Consider the following 14,566-nt stretch of genomic DNA (forward strand, 5'->3'; position numbering starts at 1 on the left):
ATGCAAAGCGTTCCAAATGCTGAATATGTGAGTGTACATATATATATGGAATATTATTTATATGTAAACAAATAGAACAGTTTGCTTCTAGGGAGAGTGGTGGGATTTCCATGAAAGTTTCTGTGAAGCTATGATAGTTTCTTTTTATGCTTCTATACAGTGACATTTTTGATAATTGAAAATATCATGAAATCTTACTTGTAAACAAAAATGCAGGTAGTCTTGCTTGTTCTACTCAAAAATCTGTGTGATGTCCAGCAAATCTGTATTCCCATAATTTCCACTTCTTTAGACTCTTCATTTATTACCATCCCGTGAATTCATAACACAAGAGCAAAAGGAAAGTAGTGTGGTTCCTTAGGTTCAGTGACTGGCCATACAAAACTTTTGGGAAATTCTCACTGGCATCTGTTCCAGGGTGGAAATTTGAATGAAATGCCAAGGCAGAGGGTCAAGATGTCCCCATGGTGCAAGGTCTAGCCCTTGAACCTTGGAAGTCCCCAAATAGGATGTTATCAGTGTCTTGGAATTAATCAGATTCAGAGAAGCTTCCTTAGGCTGACTAATATCACAGGAGATTAAACCAGATTGCAAATTTATTAATTTACCGTGAGAAATACAGCTGGCATGAGAACTAGGATACTGTCATCTTCTGATCAGCATGTTCTCTCTTTGAAGGCCATCTAAACAGGAAGCTAAATTAGAATCATAACATACTTAGTGAACGTGGAAATAGAATAAAGTATGAGAATTAAGTATGTAATTTAGATACTTAATGGCTGAGGTTCTGATGGTTTACAGTTCTAGGGTTAGTATGTAGCTGCTGCTGGGATGAATAGGGTGACTCCTCGTGGGCACCCCAGATAGTGCTGGTTTTACAATGTAGTTTTCAGAGAGGAACCATATATCAGTTTAACAGAGTGCACTGATCCATCACCTACATATGCTCCCGATGCCAGATGCTGTAGTAGATCCTGGAAGTGCAGATAGAAAGGACACTTGGTCCTTATTTTCTCAGGCTTAGTTCACATAAACTAAATGCTTTGGAATTGAAGTTTTATTTAGCTGAGGTCTAAATTTTGTTGGTAGCCAAATTTGGGTAGATCTCAAAAATTTATCTTGGCCTCAGAATTAGCAGATGTCGCTTTTAATAATAGTGTCGTTTAACAGTTGGTAATAGTACAACAGAGGTTTATTTAGACCAGTGTCAGGATTGGAAGAGTCAAGCAGTCCTTTAAGTGTGCAGTTGTCAGAGGTCAGAAATAGAAGGCAATTAAAAACATAGAAAAGTGCAAGCTGATATTTTGTCAGGCTCAGGGTAAGGTGTGGAATTCTAACAGTTTGGTAAGTTGGATCAGGATGTGCCAGTAATCCAAGTATTAGGATATGAATTTGATTGAAGTAAAGCTCATCTTACTAGGGAACCTTGCCATGATATGGGTTGTTTGCTAAGACTTAATTGGGCCTGTGCCCACTATTAGGGCTGGTAAATGATAGTCCTTGGCTAAGGAGAATGAAACATCTGTCTTTTGGACCTGATTTTATTTTTCTTTAAATGTAAATGGAATCTTCCCCAGAAGATCATTAAATTTTATTTGCATTATCTGGGGCGCCTGGGTGGCTTAGTCGGTTAAGCGTCCGACTTTCGCTTAGGTCATGATCTCGCGGTTCGTGGGTTCGAGCCCCGCGTCGGGCTCTGTGCTGACTGCCAGCTCAGAGCCTGGAGCCTGTTTCAGAGTCTGTGACTCCCTCTCTCTCTGACCCTCCCCTGCTCACGCTGTCTCTCTCTCTCCTAGAAATAAATAAAAATATTAAAAAAAAAAAAAGAAATACTATATATTTGTTGACAGGGATAAATACATAAGCATAGTTTGAAAAATGAAGTAGTATATGGTAAAAGTCTCCTTGTCTCTTATGTCACCTACCTCCCACCCCTACCAGCACCACTACTATTACTTTATTGTGTGTCCTTCCAGAGTTATTTAAGAGGAACATACAAATATGCATTCTTATTTCTCCTCATTTTACGTAAAAGGATAGCATATTATATATGCTATTCCATAATTTCCTTTAAAAGATAATAGTATGTTATGAAAGTATTCAAATCTATGTGTAGTTTTTCATTCCCTGTTTATTGCTACATGGTATTGCCTTGTGTGTATTTCTCATGGTGTTACCTATCCTCTCCTGGTAAACACGGAGGTGAATTTTAGTCTGTTGCTGTTACAAACCATGATGTAATGTGTTTGTGTGTGTATAATTTCACAGGTGTGCAAGTATATCGTTAGGATATTTTTATCAGAAGTGCAGTTGCTGGGTCAGTTTTATGTGGGTGATTTTGATAGATATTGCCAAATTGCCTCCATTGTACATTTTCTTTTTCTTTTAGGAAATAGACTGTACCAGTTTACACATTTTCTGGCGGTGCCATTTCTACAGTGTTGCCAACAAGTGTGTTTTCAAACTTGGATTTTTGCCAACTTTTGATGAGTGAAAAGCAGTATCTCTGTTTTAATATGCATTTTCTTATTTGTAGTGAGAGTAAGTGTCTCATAGTTCTCAGAGCCATTTTTTAAAGTTTATTATTATTTTTTAGAGACAGAGGGAGAGATATAGCAAGTGGCAGAGGGACAGAGAGAGAGATAGAATCCCAAGCAAGCTCCGCAGTGTCAGTGGGAGCTGATGTGGGGCTCGAAGAAACCCACTTTTCGTCTGTGAAAAGTGAAAGTTTGACGTCCTCTTTGCCAATTCTGATGCCTTTTATTTCCTTTTGTTGTCTCATTGCTGATGCTAGGACTTCCAGCACTATGTTAAACAACCGTGGTAAGAGTGGACATCCCTGTCATGTTCCTGATCGCAGGGGAAAAGCTCTGTTTTTCACCATTGAGGATGATGTTAGCTGAGAGCTTCTCATAAATGGCTTTTATGATATTTAAGTAAGTTCTATCTATCCCGACTTTCTTGAGGGTCTTTGTTAAGAAGGGATGTTGTATTTTGTCAAATGTTTTTTTGCATCTATTGACCAGATCATATGATTTTTATCTTTTCTTTAGTTAATGTGATGTATCACATTGATTGGTTTGCAAATATTGAATCAGCCTTCTAACCCAGGAATGAATCCTACTTGATCATGGTGGATAATTCTTTTTATGTGCTGTTGAATTCGATTTGCTAGTATCTTGCTGAGGATTTTTGCATCCGTATTCATCAAGGATATTGGCCTGTGGTTCTCTTTCTTTGCTGGGTCTCTGTCTGGCTTGGGAATAAAAGTGATGCTGGTTTTGTAGAATGATTCCAGAAGTTTTCCTTTCATTTCTATTTTTGGAATAGCTTGAGAAGAATGGGTATTGACTCTGATATAAATGTCTGGTAGAATTCCCCAGTGAAGTCATCTGGCCCAGGATCTTATTTGTTGGGAAATTTTTGATAACTGATTCAATTTCTTCACTAGTTATGGGTCTTTTCAGATTTTCTCTCTCTTCCCATGTGAATTTTGGTAGTGTGTGTGTGTGTGTGTGTGTGTGTGTGTTTAGAAATTTGTCCATTTCTTCTAGGTTGTTCAGTTTCTTGGCATATAATTTTCATAGTATTCCCTGATAAATGCTTGTATTTCTGAGGGATTGGTTGCAATAAATCCATTTTCATTCATGATATTGACTATTTGGGTGCTCGTTCTTTTCTTTTTGAGAAGCCTGGCTAGAGGTTTATCAATTTTGTTTATTTTTCAAAAAACCAACTCTTGGTTTCGTTGATCTGTTCAACTGTTTTTTGGGGTTCTATATTGTTCACTTCCGCCCGATTTTTATTATTTCTCTTCTTCTACTGGGTTTGGGATGCTCTTGTTGCTCTCCTTCTAGTTCCTTTAGATGCGCAGTTAGAGTTTGCATTAGCGCTTTTTCTAATTTCTTGAAATAGGCTTGGAGTGCAGTGTACTTTCCTCTTAGCACTGCCTTTGCCACATCCCATAGAGTTTGGATTGTTGTATTTTCATTTTCATTTGTTTCCATGTATTTTTAAATTTCTTCTCTAATTGCCTGATTGCCCCATTCATTCTTTAGTAGGGTGTTCTTTAACCTCCATGATTTTGGAGGTTTTCCAGACTTCTTCCTGTGATTGATTTCAAGTTTCATAGCATTGTGATCTGAAAGTGTGCATGGTATGATCTCAATTCTTTTATATTTATTGAGGGCTGCTTTATGACCCAGTATGTGATTTATCTTGGGGAATGTGCCATGTGCACTTGAGAAGAAAGTGAATTCCATGGCCTCAGGATGTAGAGTTCTAAATATATCTGTCAAATCCATCTGGTCCAATGTGTCATTCAAGTCCATGTGATTTTCTGTCTAGTTGATCTATCCATTGCTGTAAGTGGAGTATTAAAGTCCCCTGCTATTAGCACATTCTTATCTATAAGATTGTTTCTGTTTGTAATTAATTGTTTCATGTATTTGGGTGCTTCTGAATTTGGTGCATAGACATTTATAATTGTTAGCTCTTCCTGATGGATAGACCCTGTAATTATTATATAATGCCCTTCTAAATCCCTTGTTACTGCCTTTACTTTAAGGTCCAGCTTGTCTGATATAAGTATAGCTACTCCAGCTTTCTTTTGATTTCCAGTAGCATGATACATATTTCTCCATCCCCTCACTTTCAATCTGAAGGTGTCCTCAGGTCTAAAATGAGTCTCTTGTAGACAGGAAATAGATGGATTTTGGGTGTTTTTTTTAATCCATTCTGCTACCCTGTGGCTTTTGATTGGGGCATTTAGTCCATTTACATTCAGTGTTGTTATTGAAAAATATGGGTTTAGAGTCATTGTGTTCTTTGTAGGATTCATACTTGTAGTGGTGCCTCTGGTACGTTGTGTTCCTTGCAACATTTCCCTCTTAGAGTCCCCATTAGGATTTCTTGTAGGGCTGGTATAGTGGTGATGAATTCTTTCAGTTTGTCTTTATTTGGGAAGACTTTTATCTCTCCTTCCATTCTGAATGACAGGTTTGCTAGATTCATTCTTGGCTGCATATTTTTTCTGTTCATCACATTGAAGATTTCCTACCATTCCTTTCTGGCCTGCCAAATTTCAGTAGATAGGTATATAACTACTCTGATAGGTTTCCCTTTTTTATGTTAGGTCCTTTTATCCCTAGCTGCTTTCAGAATTCTCTCTTTGTCCTTATATTTTGCCAGTTGCACTGTGATGTGTCGTGCAGAAGATCGATTGAAGTTACGTGTGAGGGTAGTTCTCTGTGCCTCTTGGATTTCAATGTCTGTTTCCTTCCCCAGATTGGGAAAGTTCTCAGCTATAATTTGTTCAAGGACTCCTTCAGCGCCATTCCCTCTTTCTTCCTCTTCTAGAATTCCTATGATACAGATATTGTTCAGTGGCCAGGCAGAGAGACTAAGAGGCTTAATTCAGAGAGAGAAAGAGGATAATATGGTAGGAGGCAAGCAGAAAGAAATGAAGATAATGTTACTCAGAGAAACTATATAGTCTGATTACGCCAGAGAGAGAGATAGAAAGGTAGCACTGGAGGTGTTGAATATGCATCTAGAGAATGGATTAAATATGACTGTTTAAGCAACCAGTGACTAGAGTGCCCAATCCAGCAGAGGGGAGGGATACAAATGAGACAGGGGAAAATATATCTGAATAGAAAGAATTGATCTAGAATTAATCACCACTGTGCATCCATGTTGGTCTTGCCTGGGGCTCCAGTAAAAAAAAAAAAAAAAAAAAAAAAGCAGCTCTCTAGCGGGGTGGACGTGGTTTTGAGTAGGTGGGTCTTAGGTTCCACTGCGTCGGGGGGCTGCTCCCTCAGGTCCCACCTTGGTGGTTGTGGGGAGACAGATGGAGGCGCCCTTGCCCCTTCTTGAACACCAAACATTGCAAATCACTCCTTTGGGTCTGAACTCCCTGTGCCACGGATGTAGCCAAGGTGGGCCATGTTCTATGTCCCAAGCCCCACCTCGTTTCCAGGCCTTAGTCCGCTAGCTTTATTGATACCGCCCTAAATATAATCCCGCAGGCCGGGATGCTTCCCAGGCCGGGATGCTTGAGCCAGGAGAGCAGCAGAGCAGTTTCAGTCCCGGCCACTTCCCAGCAGGGAATTGAGCCTGGAGAGCAGCGGAGCAGTTTCTCCTGGCACCGACTGGACCGGGGCACCCCGCCCAAAGTCAGCACTACAGCTGGAAATAGGATCACTCTCCGTCCCTAGCCGAGGTTTTTCCTCTTCTCCAGGGACAGTTCTATGAGCAGTTTCAGCTGTCCTTTCTCTTCCCCTCAACTCTCCATGGCTCCCCGCGAATGGGGTTCCCTCCCCTCCCTCTGTTGTCTCCGGTCCTGGCTCGTTTTTATCTTCCCCAGTTCGCACTCATGCACCTATGAGGTTGTCTTCTTAGTGGACTCTGTCTCTTTTCCTCCCAGAAGCCTTTGGCTTCAGGCTTTCTCCGTTTGAGAGATGGGGATGAGCGAAATGTATCGAGCTCCCTACTTCTCTGCCGTCTTGCCTCCCTCCTTTCAGTAAACCATATAACTTATCTGGATCTCAGTTCTTCCATCTGCAAATAAAGATGTTGAATTAAATGATTCTTTGTCCTGTGACATTTATCAAATGTCGAAATTTATCAAAAACATTATATTAAGCTATTATTAAGTCTTAAAATAATAGATATAGAAAGACAGCAGTGTTATGTTGTTACAGGTTTTAAAAGACTTGTTCTATTACTTGTATAAATAATGCTTTCTTTTTTTTTTGTTTTTTGTTTTTTGGTAACAAAATTATCTTTCACTTGCCTCCCTTGGCATTTCTTGGTTAGAAATACCTCTTCATCTTTTTTCAGTTCACATCAAAGCTACTTTTCAGAGGCATGCTTTTGGTGGGAGGGTAGGTTCTGTTAGGGAAGAAAAAGAACACTGCTTTTGATTGAATTTAATCCTTCTAAACGTGCTTCATTACTGCATTACTGTGCCAATTGGCCTATTCAATTTTCTAGACTCAATTGGAAATCTGATCTCCTTAAATCTGTCTAAATGGTCCTTCATCAAAAATTAACACACTCAACTAGTTACACTATTTCTTCACTATAGAGTAAGGAATTACATTATAATAGTTTCTCTGTTGTTTTTTTTCCTTTCTTTACTTGGCATCTTTGAAAATCCCACTATCAAAGATGAATAGATTTAAAAAAAATTTTTTTTAAAGTTTATTCAGTTAGAGAGAGAATGCACATGTGCACAAGTGGATGAGGGACAGAGAGAGGGAGAGAGAGTCCCAAGTAGGCTTTGTACCATCAGCACAAAGCCCAATGTGGGGCTTGAACTCACGAACCCTGAGATCATGAACTGAACTGAAGTTGGACGCTTAACTAACTGAGCCACCCAGGTGCCCCTGAAATGAGTTTTTAACTTTTTTAAAAGTTTATTTGATAAAGTTTTTTAAGTTTATTTATTTTGAAAGAGAGGGAGTGGGGGTGGGGAAGAGAAAGGGAGAGAGAGAGAGAATCCCAAGTAGGAGCTCTAACTCACGAACTGTGAGATCATGACCTGACCTGAACTTAAGAGTTGGATACTTAACCAACTGAGCCACTCAGGTACCCCAGATATATCTTTCTTTCTTTTTATTTTTTTTTTTTAGATTTATTTTTAAGTAATCCCTACACCGATGTGGGGCTTGAACTCAGAACCCTGAGATCAAGAGTTGCATGCTCCACCAACTGAGCCAGCCAGGCCCCTAGATATATTTTTTGATGTGTACTTTGGGGAATGAGATGAAAACCAGTGGTAAAATGAGATGTAGACAGTAACGTTTGAATTACAACATCAGAATATAAGTAGACTGTTAATAGAACTCAGAACTTTCAAAATTTAAAATCTTCTAGTGCCAGAGCATACAGACATGAATTCTCAAAACTAGTAAGTTTTGATTGTATGGCATGCTCTTACTTCCCTCCTCCACCATGAAATAGATTAAACTTTGCCGTATAGTTCTTCACCCAAATTAGAGAGCATTAAGAGATAAAAGAAATCCTAACGCTCATTTAGGCACTTCTCTCATTGTATGAAATTCTTCCTTAAGGAAAGAAGATAAGCTTCCTTTGTGCACAGCTGTTTAGTAGTAGAATTAAGACTAGTCATTGGCTTCCTAGTCCATTTGATTTTCTACCATATTCTACTTAGTGTTATTATCTTAATCTCTTTCTCATTTCTGTCTTTCATATCTCCTGCACACTTACATATTAATATGTGATGGACACTGTTATCTGATACTCTTGTCTCTGGACATTAAAAAAATTTTTTTTAATGTTTATTTATTTGGGGGGTGTAAGGGAGGCAAAGAGAGACACACACAGAGTCCAAAGCAAGCTCCAGGATCTTAACTATCAGCACAGAGCCTGATCCTTGAACTCATCTACTGTGAGATCATGACCTGAGCCAAAGTTGGAAGCTTAACAGGCTTAGCCACCAAGGCGCCCCTGAACATTTTTATTTTATGTTTGGTTTCCATACTAATCATCTAGGTACTTATTAGTCAATACTTAGGTTGTTAATTGTCTTTGGACTGTACTTACTACTCCTATTAGCTTCCTTTTTATTCTTTGCAATTTATTCTATTCACTACTGGTAGACAAATATTCTTTAAAAAATATTTTCATCTCATTCTTTTCCAATTTAAGGTATTTAGTGTTTTTCTGTTGTATATATTGTCAAACTTCTCAATTCAGAATTCAAACAATCTTCTCAAATGATTATGGCTTACCTATTCGATCATGCCCCCCCTCCTTTTTTTTTTTTTTACTGAAAAAATGGTTTTATTATGTTGATGGACATCCATCCATTTATTCTCCATATCTGATCAGTTGTAAATTTGTTTTCCAGTCTTAACACATCCCTTGCCTCTTCCAACTTTTGAACTGGTTATGTTGTCTTTCACATTGCAGACTTCTGAGTGTTCTTTTCTTCTTGTTGTCAGTGATGAATAATGTTTTCTTCAGATATGTATGTTTTAGTTATGCTCATTTGTATTATAGACAAAAGCAGTGTATTATCTGAATGCACTTGTGGGTTTGGAAAGTGTTAATTTAAAAATGAATTAGGGGTGCCTGGGTGGCTCAGTCGGTTGAGTGTCTGACTCTTGATTTTGGTTCAGGTCATGATCCTAGGATCATGGGATCAAGCCCATGCCCAGCACAAAGACTGCTTAAGATTTTATGTCTCTCTCCCACTGCCCTCTCCCCTACTCGCACACTCTCTCTAAAAATAAAAATGAATCAGTTGTTGATAGACAGGAAGAAAATATAGTGAAAAGTCTCCTTGGTGCTGGAGTTTGATAGAGTATGTGTGGTAAAATGAGGAGGGACATAAGAATTGTGTTGCTGCAACTTAGGTCGTAGGAAATAGAAAAATAATTCTTTTCCCATTTTGTCCATAAGGGCAGGATTTAGCTCCAACTTTGAAATTGGGCCTAGGTTGAATAAAGAAGGCTAGGGAAAAGGCTTACTTAAGAGATTATAGGTATAAGGCCCAGAGAAAAGTTAGTAACTGGCTCAGAAATTTTGAGGGGACAGCTAAGTAATCTAACTTGATTTGAAGCAAAATGGTAAAATACATAGTTTTCTTAGTATATGGGAGGCTTAGAAGAATACTTAAATGACAGGAGCAAAGTAACTGTATAATTTGTACCTTCATCTTAATATGAAGGTAAACTAGATAGTTAAATATTTTAAACATCTATAATGTAACAGGGTCTGTGCTAGACTGTTTATGAAGAGGAAAAAAATAATTTTGGCTCTAAAAGGAGGCTAAGAGTCAAGTGGGGAAGGCAAATGTATCTATGAACAAATGTGTTAATTGCCATAGGAGGATATGTTTAAAGTGCAAGATAATTTAAGAAGGAGTGAACTGTGTGTTGGGAAAATCAAAGGGGAAGAGAATGGACTGTGTGTGTGTGTGTGTGTGTGTGTGTGTGTGTGTGTGTGTTTGAGATTTGGACAAATTGCCACTATAAAAAGTCATATAACCAGGAGAAACGCCCCTTTCTCCTTTAGTCTGCCTGGTGGAATAAAAGAATGAAGACTATACTCCAGCATCAAGATACCATCTAGAGGAGAAAAATCATTTTCTATTAATTCTCTTTATGAAGTTGCCAGAAATGATCCTGTCTTTTGGAGGCTCCATGTGATTTCTATCACTTAATCAAAATGTTATACCATTCTGAGGCTCAGAACTAAACAAAAGCCTTTGCTGACTAACCTAGTCTTACCTTGGTGTTTAAAATTTTTTTAATTCTCGGGGCGCCTGGGTGGCTCAGTTGGTTAAGCATCCAACTTCGGCTCAGGTCATGATCTCACTGTTTGTGGGTTCAAGTCCCATGTCGGGCTCTGTGCTAACAGCTAGCTCAGAGCCTGGAACCTGCTTCAGATTCTGTGTCTCCCTCTCTCTCTGACCCTCCCCTGCTCACGCTATCTCTCTCTTTGTCTCAAAAATAAATAAAACTTTTAAAAAATTTAAAATAAATAAATAAAAATTAAAAAATTTTAATTCTCTAATATCTATACCCTAATATTTGTATACTTCTTCAAGATACCATTTTAGAAATGTATCCTTTAAAAATGTTTCATGTGTATCTTGCCTAATTAGAATGTAGAATTCTTTTTAGATCTTAACAAGGGCCGAATTTAATACATTTTGTTGAATGAGAAGTTCCCAGTAATTCTCTTAGATGCTGAATTCGTCAGCTTTTGCTGTGGCAATAAACCACCCCCAGTTTTAGTGGCTTATAATCATAAACATTTATTTCTCACTAGCATTCCATATGTCAGCTGTGCTCCACTGGCCCAGCTGGTCTTCCCAGTGCCTGGCTTCAGGCTGAGATCGGTCCATGATGGAGCCCAGGTTGAAGGAGATGCCTACCAGGGCCATGATCTTCTCTTGGTAGAATGCAGAAGCACAAGAAGGCTAACAGCAATACTTCTGAAAAGAGCTCTGTGGAACTGGCTCACATTCCATTAGTCACAGCAAGGCATATGGCAAGATATGCACCTAAAATGAAAAGAGTGTGGAAAACAGTATTTGCCCAGGAGATGGGGGATGGGAGGGTATTTACTGAACAATTATATGGCCTGATACAGATTTTCTGAATTTTAACAGAGGAACAGGTGAACTTAGAAGTATGAAACTAAAGAATTTGGTGCATAGGAGGTCTCTCAAGGACCTGGGAGTGAGAAATATTTAATGAAAACTTTAACAAAAGCAATTTCAACATTACAAAGTAGGGGGACAGCAAAGTATCCTAGTTAAAAACTTGGGCTCTGAAATCAGAGAACTCTAGATGCTGGCGAGGATGTGGAGGAACGGGCACCCTCCTACACTGTTGGTGGGNCTTGGGCTCTGATGTTAGTCCATTCGGTTTAGATTATGGATCTACTTCCTAGCTGCGTACTCTAGAGCAAGTCACTGTATCTCAGTTTGCACATCTGTAAAATGTATTTGCCACTTACACATCTGTTGCTTTGAGTTCTAAATCCGTCTTTTATTGCCCTATTTGCAACACTGGAAATTTCTCTCTTGCCAGCTTTTGTTAAGGTTTGTCAATAGAAGGACTAGCAGGAGAGTAGAGAAGGAAGTTTTTCATCCTGATTCTAGTGTTACTGTCTTGGCTGCTTGCTCCTGTAGCACACAGAGGCCAGCAGCATGTGGGACACCCTGGGGCTCTCAACACCTAGGAAGTTTTAGCAGCAACACCCCCACTTGCAGTTTCCCAATGAGTTCTGGACTCTAACATCTCCCCCTGGGTACCTTCCTGAGTTCCCCTGGCATGTTAAGTTCTACTAGATGACTTTACAGTGACCTGTTCGCCTGGCACTTTAGTAAATTTCTCAGACATCCATGCCATGTCCTTACCACAGGCCCGTATCTAAGCCCTGTTGAGAGTGGCCCCTTTACAGATTTATTCCTCTCCTGTTGGTCTGCATCAACCCTTGAAGTAGTGGTTGCTACCTATCTGACTCTTAGTATTTTATCCTTTGTTATAATTAATAATGCTTTATATTAACCTTTCCCTGTTCAAATTACTATGTGGTTTCTTGTCTTCTAATTGTACTTTGACTCATATGTCAGGCTCATAAGTAGTATTTTTCTCATACAGTTGTTCTGAGATTAAATGAAACACTACATGGGATTGCAAAGTGTACAGTGTCTGCCACTGAGTGAGTCCATAGTGTGTGTTGGTGATGTTGATACTATCATCTTCATCATCATCGTCATCATCATCACTTTTGCCGTCGCTAGTTAAGAATAACATTTCTACTTTTTGTCTACAGGATGTTTCGTCTTAACTCACTTTCTGCGTTGGTACAACTGGCCGTGGGCTCTCGATGTTACCATGGCAGATCACAGCCCACCCAGATCAAGCGACGACTAATGATGGTGGCTTTCCTGGGAGCATCTGCAGTAACTGCAAGCACTGGTCTCCTGTGGAAGAGGTGTGTGTTCTCTGAGCATCCTGCTCCTGCGTGTACATTCCTTCTTCCAGCTGTCTCTGTTATCTAGGAGGATTATACTGATTTCTGGCTTAACTTTGCACCAAAATTTCTTGCCCAAATAATTGGGTGTTGATAATATTTGTCTGTGAGGTAAGATATTTCAAAGAATTCAGGAATTGTGTCAAAGCAACCAATAAGAGATATCCTATTTTAAAATCTGCCTGTCTCTTCTGANGTTAAGTGAAAATCAACTTGACAATAAACTATGTAAGAAAAAAATTTTTTAAATAAAATAAAACCTTCCTGTTTCCTCTGCTGAACATTTAAAATAATTTAGAAATTTAATAATCTTAATAAATAATAATGTATAATAGTAAATGAATAAGTAAATAAAATTAATAATTTACCAATTTGGCATATACAATTCACTGTTTTTTAGTATATTTACAAAGTTGTACAACCATTGCCACTGTCTGATTCTGAAATTTTTCATCACTCTGTAAACTCCGTGCCGTTCAGTAGTTCCTTCCCACTTTCTCCATCACTCCTAGACCTGGGCAATTGCTGATCTGCTTTCTGCCAATAGACAGTAAAATAGGGATAATGATAGTACCATCTCAAAGGTTGTTATGGAGATTAAGTCAGTTATTGTTACATTTGTTTCTAAAATAGCATTTTATTTTATTTTTTAAGTAGGCTGTATACTCAGCCTTGGGCTCCAACTCATGACCCTGAGCTCAAGAGTCACACGCTTTGCTGACTGAGTCAGCTAGGCGCTCTGAGTTATTATTTGTTAAATGCTTAGAAAAGTGCTCGGCACATAACCTTGTAAGATAAATATTTTGTGTCAGAAGTACTTGGCACATAGTAAGCTATCAAGAAATGTTAACTATTATTAGTGGATATAAGCCGAAAGCGAGAAATGGTGAAGAAACGAGAGAGAGTATTAGCAGAAAAGACTGGGTTTCAAAAAAAAAAAAAGTTGGAGTTGTGATGTAAAAGATGCTATATTAGATTCAATATTTTCCATATTCTGTGCCAAAAGTTGCGATTTTAAACTCTAGGCAGTGATGAGTTAAGACGTTTTGAAGCAAGAGACTGATCACAAACAAGTTTTAAGAGACATTAATACAACAACAACAATGGAATAAACTAGAGTGGGGAGAATCTACTGACAGACACTAATACTAGATTGAGATGATGATGCGGGGACCAGAACCTTAGAAAGGGGTGCATGGGTTTAGGAAGAGAGAGAGGGAGAGAAAGATCTAGACAAAAGGAGGAAGAGAGGGAGGTAAAAGAATGAAAGAAGGAATAGGAAACACACTTTTTGTCCTTTCACTGTAATAAGTAAGTAGTAAACACTTGGCAGTTTCTTCAGGGATGCTTTCCTGCAATGGAATTAGAGGACCCCAATATTAGGCTGCTTCTGATGCATACGCTTTTGTCACAGATTCTATTTGATGAATGCTTCAAAATCAGAAATATACCCAAGTGCCAAGATTTTAGTGCTTGAAGATTGTTATCCTTGGGCCTTTGCTGTGCCATGTAGGAAGTTATAATGTAATGTACCATAATTATTCTCAAGTTTTGAAACCAAAAAAATGAAAAATAAAACTTCTTCAAATTTTTATGTTTATACTGAGATCAAGATCAATAGCAAACGCTCCCTAAAGTGATTGTGAGTTCGGACTTCTGAGTTGGTCAGCTGGTTGAGCGTCCAACTTTTCTTTTGGTTTTGGCTCAGGTTGTCTAACTGTGAGTTTGAGCCCTGTGTCTGGCTCCATGCTGACAGTGCAGAACCTACTTGGGATTTTCTTTCTCCCTCTCTCTCTGTCCTTCCCCTGCTCCACTCACTCTCTTTCTCAAAATATATAAATAAAGTTAAAAAAAATAAATAACATGAATGTGAGTTGTCTTGTTAGAGAATACAGGCAAAGGGCTTGCCCTTCAATTTTATATCTTTTTTCCATCTTCTTTTTAAAAATTGTGAAATAAGTAGAAATAAAATGTTTTCCTAAGAAGTGAGATTTAAAGTTATTTAAAAAAATAAAGTTCAGGGTACCTGTGTGGCTCAGTTGGT

At 38.5% G+C, this 14,566-nt stretch overlaps 1 protein-coding gene across 3 annotated transcripts in view; it reads left to right on the forward strand.

Moving 5' to 3' along the window:
- MICU1 (mitochondrial calcium uptake 1) overlaps window positions 1-14,566 on the forward strand; it is a 238,544-nt gene that overhangs the window by 35,822 nt on the left and 188,156 nt on the right. For all 3 annotated transcript variants that reach the window (XM_077778570.1, XM_077778572.1, XM_077778571.1), the window contains exon 2: window positions 12,322-12,483. In XM_077778570.1, the coding sequence (XP_077634696.1) occupies window positions 12,323-12,483 (161 nt within the window). In that variant the 5' untranslated portion in view covers window position 12,322. The remainder of the gene's footprint in view (window positions 1-12,321; window positions 12,484-14,566) is intronic.

The sequence above is a fragment of the Crocuta crocuta genome, unplaced genomic scaffold, assembly GCF_008692635.1.
Source record: "Crocuta crocuta isolate KB4526 unplaced genomic scaffold, BGI_CrCroc_1.0 scaffold167, whole genome shotgun sequence".
Lineage (NCBI taxonomy): Eukaryota > Metazoa > Chordata > Mammalia > Carnivora > Hyaenidae > Crocuta > Crocuta crocuta.